We start from the raw sequence: 8,110 nt of genomic DNA, 5'->3' as shown, positions 1-8,110 counted from the left end.
AGAGAGAGAGAGAGAGAGAGAGAGAGAGAGAGATGGATTCCAGTGGATTGTGATGTTATTTTGATTCATATGCTTTGATTTGATTTGAAGTTATTTTGTTCTTTGGATTTAATATTTGTAAATTAATGACTTTACAGAAATACTAATGGTTTTCTTATTGCAATTGTTAGGATGCATCCAAATTGATCATATAGGGATGCCTGATTGGGTCCACAATGCTCTTGGAATGGATATGTCATTATGTTGACAAATTTTTAGACCAATTTACCTTCTAGTGGAGAAATTGCAGAGGGAGTTGTCACTAGTGGAGTCATATGCCAAGCACTACTACAATATCTATGAGAAGCAAATTCATAGCCACAATGGGGCATCTCTTACAATGATTATTATTTATTTCATAGATAAAACAATTATTATAAAGGAACATGGATGTAATAGCAATTTTGATTGAATGGAAGCATTGAACATCCATGCACATTGGCTAGATGTGCTTTGATTAATATACCAAGTAATGTTTTCTATAACAATGGATATTTGTTCTATAAATTTTTATATGGCTTTCAAACTATCGTCTTTAGGATAATTTTTGTATCTAGTAGCCGGGCTAACTTTTTCTTACGACATGAATCATCAATGAAGTGTATGAGGTTATGCATGGGTGAGAGTACTTACTAGGTAATAGGTTATCTATGTGACCTTGTAGATGAGGTATAGATGCACGTGTTGGAAATGAATGATGGAGCATGGATTCTTTTAGAATGTAATGTTAATGTAATGGACATAGAGGTATGTATGGCCATGATAATATTAAGTATTAATTAAGAGTTGAAATTTGAATTACATTTATTCATGATCGCAAATTGTCATCCCCCTTATTTACTTTTTTTTGTGTGGAAAACATCAAAACTTAATTATCAAGGGAAAAGATACAAACAACAAAAAAATGGGTAAACTACCTCCCTAAAAAGGATAGGTTCTAAAGCCAAAAGGATCCTCATTCTCAACTTACAATCATAGCAAGCTAACTGTAAACATGAATTTTGCCAAAGTATCTAAAGATGCTTGAAACATCAAACACATATTTCATTAACTTTGGACTCATATGTCTACATTTGGACTAATCCTTCCCAAATGAAAAGTTTACTTTATGAAAATCTCATTCAAGAATCAAAAGTTCACTTTTTGGCACTGTGATTTCCACATAATAAATTTCACAATCTCTCTCTATAATGTTGCACTACTAATGCAAAAATTTTGCTATTAAATCCTACCTTTGTACTTCTTGCTTTTAAGAACTCTATTCATGTTTAAAAAATTCATGAGTTATGAATTTTAATCGATGAAAAAACACTTACAAAATAAAGACTTATTGATTTAATTTAATTTAGAAAAATGCACTCAAAATTCAATGTAGGAAACTATAACACTCTTGAAGATTCAAAAAATTGAAAGGGTTAAATAGACAAGAGACATGGAAGACTCTTTTGTACTCTAAAAATAGTAATAGCTATGCTTGCAATTTAATATTTTCATATGTTTACAAGAAATTTTACTCTCGATGAGTCTTTGTACAAAGGAGTCTGTCACGGCCTTCTCAATAATTCAATTCTGCCTTTACAATGTGACATTTGCTTGTTTAAATGTCCGATTTGTCATCATCACTTGTTGCTTGGGTGCCATCTTCATTCACTCTCATCTGACCACCATCATATCCAGTCTTTATTGATGCTTGAATGGTATTGTCATGGGCATTTTTCATTTGCTAGCGAGCCTCTTGAAAAACTCCGTAATGTGAGAAATAATTAGTAGTGGTATTTTTACTTTTTCTTCTACATCATACCCCATGTGCTTCTTTGTTTTATTTGTCCTTGATTTCTAGGATACTATGATTGTGTTAGATATATGCTAGTGGCAGTATAGATATATACTATTAGATATATCTAATAGTATTGGCACTAGTACTAAGATATATCAAATAGTAGTAAGTAGTGGCACTAGCATATCTAATAATGATAGTTTAATGTTGTTTAGTACTAAATAGTATTCAATAAAACTAGGGTGGGATGTCATGCATATTGATTTTGGCTAAGACTCTGCTTGCAAATGTCCTTCTTGTTTCAAGACAACCTAGTGTTGTCTCTCCAAAAGTTGATGACATAATTAACCACCTCAGAACTCAGGAAATCTCTCTTGTGCTCCGATTTACATCAGCCCATTTGAAATTTGCTCCTTTTATGTCAACATGATGCATCTTAAAATTGCATGTTGAATACCAAGGGATTTAGCCAATTTGATATCACTAAATTGCTTTGCTGTTGTTCATTGGAATTATTTGGAGTGTAGCTCTCTTTGCAGCTAACTTATCAACACTTTGCATGCCTTTGACAACACCTAGTGACGTCTTCAAGTTATCAACAATTGCCATTGATATTGAATCCTTTAGAAATTCTGTTTGTTCACAACCTCTTTCATGTCTAGATGGCATATAATCATGTTCAAAATGTCTAAGTCAATTTTTATGGTTACTTTTTTGAAATGTGGCACAATTTTGAATGTCATGTGTCGCATGCTCCATTTGGATAGCTTTAGTAGAGATGAGCAAGATTCATCTTCACTTGGCAGAATTGTGTTAGATGGTTGGGCTAATGGGATGACATCAACATTAGACTCCACTGCATTTGAAGATGAATCATCCATCCTGCACACAACCTTTCAATGGCTACACTTCAATGATCTATCTTTCACACAAATGAGGGACTCAGAGGTTAATCTCAACAACTTAATCAATGCTGACACCAAGTATTAATAAACTAATACAGGCATGCTTGATGAAGAAATGTTATGTATTGGAAAGAGAATATCACATCTATTGAACATTTTGGTGGTGCTTTTGGATCACAACAAACAACAAGAATTAGTGCCCTTGGCTTGTGTGTGAGGGGAGCTTAAGAGAGGGAGAGTGTAGAAAGGAGAAAGGGAGGGACCTATGTGAGATAATGATAAAGGGATTGGAAGCCTGTGAGTGAGAGAGACAAAGCTTGCGAGGCAACGAGAGTGATTAAAGACATTGAGAGAGAGAGAGAGAGAGAGAGAGAGAGAGAGAGAGAGAGAGAGAGAGAGAGAGAGAGAGAGAGAGAGAGAATCCTCATTCTGTGGGGGAACATATGATTGGAGATCATAGAATCCTTGATTTGTGGGGAATGATCCCTCATTTTACAAAATACTACTATACTATTTAGTACTATCTGGCTTCTCAAAAGTCCTTCATTTTTTGCCAAAAAGAGTACTTTTTTCATACATCGTAGCGTGCTTTCACCTGCCATGTAATTTTCATAATGTTGATTACCAATAGTGTAATTTCAGGAGCATACAATCCTTAGGCTTCGTTAAATGGTAGAAGTAAGAAATCTCATAAATCCTTCTTTTACAAAGACTTGAATTAGGCCAAACATGAGAGTTAGTTGTGAACCTTGGCTTGTAGGATGTCTAAATAGTGTATTTAATTAGATTGTTCTAATAATGATATGTTTTATCAAATAATACATTCTAACACATGATCACTTCAAGCTATTTAATTAGTCTTGCATTTTTGTGAAATTATTCCTGTATTTAGTCATCTCATGTTGGCTTTGCTATCATGATGATAATTATCACAACTATGCATTCGAGATGCATTCTAAATAAAAATTTCAAGAATATAGTATCTTTTGTTACAAAAATATTTTTGGACAATATTTGAATTTATTTTACATATATCTTGTTTGGAAATACAAACAATATGCCTCTATTACATCATGTATGTAAAGTTTATTCTCATAGGCTCCAAAAAATAGGGTTGTTGGTTGCATCAGCCCACAATCATATCTCTTTACCTTTGTGGCATAAAGTAAAGTAAAACTTTATTCCTTTTTGTATTGTGACATAGCATGAATGTTCTCTCTTTTTTAGTGCACATTCATTTCTTGAATTGTTCATCTAAAAAATATAAATATAACTTTCTTAGATGCACAAGGATGCTTCCATTCTGTATAAAACCTATATGCATATGTCTCAACCATGAAACTACCAATGTAACCAAGTATGTAGAATAGTGTTTTTGCTCCACCAAAAGATTAGAATGTATCTCTTTGGCTCATGTGCTACCATAGTCTTATTTTATGGAAATGTTTCTTAAAAGGAAATTGGCAACTCCAATTCATTAATATCCATCGATCTAAGAGGGGTCTAAGAGGCTTTTATATCGACAAGTATCGTATAATTATATGATTGTAGTAGCCAATCAAATTATTTTAGGATAAACTTATGAAAACGTGTTTTGAGAGATCTACTGGTCTACTAGTTGGATCTTATCCATCAAATTCATGAATAATGAGTCGAAGGAAATGTTGAATTTTCCATTTATAGGTTTTGTAATTTTGTTGGTTGAGTGTCACAATTATTATGAAAAAAATAAGTAGCTCATCTTTTACCATTTGATATCCCTTAAAAAACATTCTTGCATAGTTGTTTTAGTTATTTAAGCAAGTATAGGTTAAAAAATTTAGGTGATGGCTGCTCAAATTCCATATGTGACATGTATAGAGAATAACTTTGTTGATATGTATAGAGAATAATTTTGTTGAAGAGCTCTTGAAACTATGAGAGTTTTCTTGTAACCCTAGTTTGAAAACTTTAAAGAAGAGAGCATAGTATGCACTCCCTTCCCAAGGATGTGTGTGTGTGTGTGTGTGTGTGTGTGTGTGTGTGAGAGAGAGAGAGAGAGAGAGAGAGAGAGAGTTGCAATTGCCCATCGGGAAAAGAGCGATCTACTAGCAAACATTTGCAAGTAAAAATGCCCTATGGATAGTCACACCAAGGGATCTCCAAGTCTTGGCTAAATCTCTCCTCTACCAATGTAAATGGTTTTCTCAATGACCATGTGAACAATCATGCTTTAGATCACAAATACACGAAAAATTCACCTCGAGATCTTCCAAAACCATAGATGGAGCTAGCTTCCGATATAATTAATAGTATGATATGTCGAAGCACGCGGTTCAATAAGTGTTTTTCTCTTTATGCTTTGGAATCTTGTTGGGAAATACGCTAAGGCGTAGGAGGACGGAAATCAAGGACAGTGAATGGGTCATCCTAGCGTAAACTGAAATAAAAATGATCTTTAGTTTGCTGTTCTCACAATGCTTCTCCTTTACTTCGAGCTTTTTGAGTCTTTAAGATCTGCCCATCCTATTCCTCCCAATCTCCATCTATTAGCCACCCTTTTCGCGTCCTTCGCTACAGATTAGCTATGGCTGCAGCTGCTGCACGCCGACGCCGCCTTATCACCGTAGATGACAGGAGAGAGGGGCCTGCTCTTATGTTTGCGGATGCCGAGATCACCACGATCCAAACTAGAAGCTCCTACATCTTCAAGATAAATGTACCAGGTAGCAGCAATGTCTACGTAATTATCACGATCATCTTGCAGTGTCCGAAGTTTGACAGCATGATCGAAGGATGTTCTCATATCTTATATTCTACGTCTACTCTTGCATCGCCGATCACTAATAGTGTCAGCGGTGATGTTTTGGTGCAGGTTTAACAGTCGATGACGTCGTTGTGCAGCTCCTGCCTGGACGCATTCTACAGATTGTAGGCGTGCACAATGCTGAAGATGAGACTACGGCAACGGGTAAGTGGCATCTTTTGGAGAGGCCTCGGGGGACCTTCTTTCGCCAGATACAGCTACCGGCGGACATTGTTCCAAAGCAAATAAACGCTTATGATGAGGATGGAGTTCTGACTATCTCTGTACTCAAGGAGAAACCGTCAGTCGTAAGAGTGCCCATCAGTAAGATATAGGCAAAAATATGAGATGCTATGCATTTCCATCTATGGATAAGCCATTTTCTTGTGTCCCAATAAGTGAGATCGGTTTTGAATATATGGTCTACTAGCACTCCCCAATTATATATCTTCCATATTTTTGTAAGGTGATATTACAAGTGATAGAACGTTCCAAGTACGGTCTCCATTAGCACTCGAGAATATGTATTTTCCATTATTTTGTAATTAAATCCTACCACATGGTTTACACAACAAGATAGCATGAATGCTCTTGATCACTCCCCCTTTTTTCTTTGTGTGTGTATGTGTGTGTTTTCCATGTTTTTGTAATTTCCTACCACATGGTTTACAAAGCAAGATAGCATGAATGCTCTTAAGCAACTCCCTTGTGTGTGTGTGTTCCCAAGACCTTTGAGGCCTTTTTTTGTAGCATCATAGAGGATGCATGGGCAAAAACATGGAAATGTTCATTCAAGACAATGCAAATGGGACCCGATGGCCATAATACTTTGCATGAGCCTCAAAATAGGCGAGTTTAAGGCTTGTGCAAAGTATCATGACCATCGGCTCCCATCTCCATGGGTAGAATCATGTCCATGCATTTTTTTTATCACCCATGCATGATCCATGGTGACAATAAAGGAGATATGCTATCAGATGGTTTTTGATCCACATAAAGGGATCTTCTACGGTAAGCCTTATTTATCCCCATATCAGTGGAGTTGTGTCTACACACCAAAAATACATGAATAGTGCTCGCCAAATGCCATTGCCTGATCAATTATTCTTTCCCTAAATTCACAAAATCAATAATAATGAAGTATTTCAAGCATAGAATAACATTGGAATTAATCACCATAATTAATCAACCTTTTAGTATTTAAGTAACAAAAAATCAATAAATCAAAGATGAATGAGGAACACATGCAACAAATGCCATCAAATGGTGCACCTCATGCCACACATGCATAAAATCACATGGATGGTGCACACATGCCACACATACTGTCATTGCATAAGTGGTGTATAACACAATGCCACACATTCACATAGCCATAGCCATATATCCAGCCACATGTAGGAGCACACATGCATCACTACAAACATCCAGCACACATGCATCAGCTACATGACAAAAATGTTGGATCTCACACAAATAAATAATGAAGGATTAAATTAATGGGATAATTATAATTCTTGTAACGATAGTTTATTCCATTGTATCAATAGTTTATTCCATTGTATTGATATTTCAAAAACTTAAGGATTTATTGATACTTAGATTTTAAATGATACCTATGAATAGATGTCACCTATGTGGTGTTACAAATATAAACCATGTATGTGTAGGTGAATGCTAAGGAGGAATCATATTTATGTAAATCATATAGGAAGATTGAGAGAGGATTACTAGATCTATCAAGGAGAGGGAGAGAGAGAGAGAGAGAGAAAGAGAGAGAGAGAGAGAGAGAGAGAGAGAGAGAGAGAGAGAGAGAGAGAGAGATGAAAGGGATTGTGTACCCTTTTTATACACCAAAAGATATGCTCTCATGTCTAATACAATGGGATCTTGTAACTAATTCATAGCACAATAGGAGAGCATATAAAACACTATTATTTTTGGACTTGTGTAAAGTCCAAAAATGATGATTACTATACTAATAATATTTTCCAAGCTATATTTCAAAACAAATACTGCTTTAAATAACTAAATACTTGTTATGATTAATCAAATATTAGCTATGAATAGCAAGTAAATACTTGCTATTAGTGTTGCTATGGTTTTCTAAGCTATCTTTCAAACAAAATATTGTTTGAAATAGACAAATTTCGAGAGATTAACTTCATCTCATTTATTCCATTCATTTTGCGCATTGTTGTGCGAGACTGGGAGAGAGAGAGAGAGAGAGAGAGAGAGAGAGAGAGAGAGTATGTGAGAGCTACAATTTCCTACTATATTCTCTAAGGGATATTTAGTAACCAAATGTAGAAGCTACCTCAACCTTGTAGAGACTCATCCTATCTAGCATCCTACTACAAGCCATCAAAGACCTAAAACTAGCTACAGTCTACCGTGATGGGGGATAGAAACTACAAAAAAACAATAGACCTATCTATGGCTTCAACTTTAGACTTTAGTGACTAGTCAAAGTAGCAACATGTGAAGACATTGTATGTAGAGATAAAGAAGAATGTTCGAGGGGGGGGGGTCACTATGTATAAACCCTCCATATTATGTGCATTCAAGGCCTATTTGTAAAATCCCCTATCCATATTTTTTTCA

At 35.3% G+C, this 8,110-nt stretch overlaps 1 protein-coding gene across 1 annotated transcript; it reads left to right on the top strand.

The window, feature by feature from the left end:
* Positions 1–5,245: 5,245 nt before the first annotated feature.
* LOC147890056 (17.4 kDa class I heat shock protein-like) lies at positions 5,246–6,027 on the top strand. Its single transcript, XM_087391129.1, has 2 exons — positions 5,246–5,426; positions 5,576–6,027. The coding sequence occupies exons 1-2, from the start codon at positions 5,288–5,290 to the stop codon at positions 5,839–5,841; spliced, it is 405 nt and encodes a 134-aa protein (XP_087247255.1). The 5' UTR covers positions 5,246–5,287; the 3' UTR covers positions 5,842–6,027.
* Positions 6,028–8,110: the final 2,083 nt, after the last annotated feature.

This window comes from Dipteris shenzhenensis, chromosome 19 (assembly GCF_047967505.1).
Source record: "Dipteris shenzhenensis isolate YYH24624 ecotype China chromosome 19, Dip_SZ_1.0, whole genome shotgun sequence".
Classification (NCBI taxonomy): domain Eukaryota; kingdom Viridiplantae; phylum Streptophyta; class Polypodiopsida; order Gleicheniales; family Dipteridaceae; genus Dipteris; species Dipteris shenzhenensis.
This window is presented reverse-complemented; position numbering and strand designations above follow the sequence as displayed.

What these genes read in the sequence shown, in the direction of transcription:
- LOC147890056 (XM_087391129.1), top strand. Translation starts at nt 5,288, where the DNA reads ATGGCTGCAGCTGCTGCACGCCGACGCCGCCTTATCACCGTAGATGAC. An exon ending in CTTCAAGATAAATGTACCAG is followed by an intron (nt 5,427 to 5,575) that starts GTAGCAGCAATG and finishes GTTTTGGTGCAG; the next exon opens with GTTTAACAGTCGATGACGTC.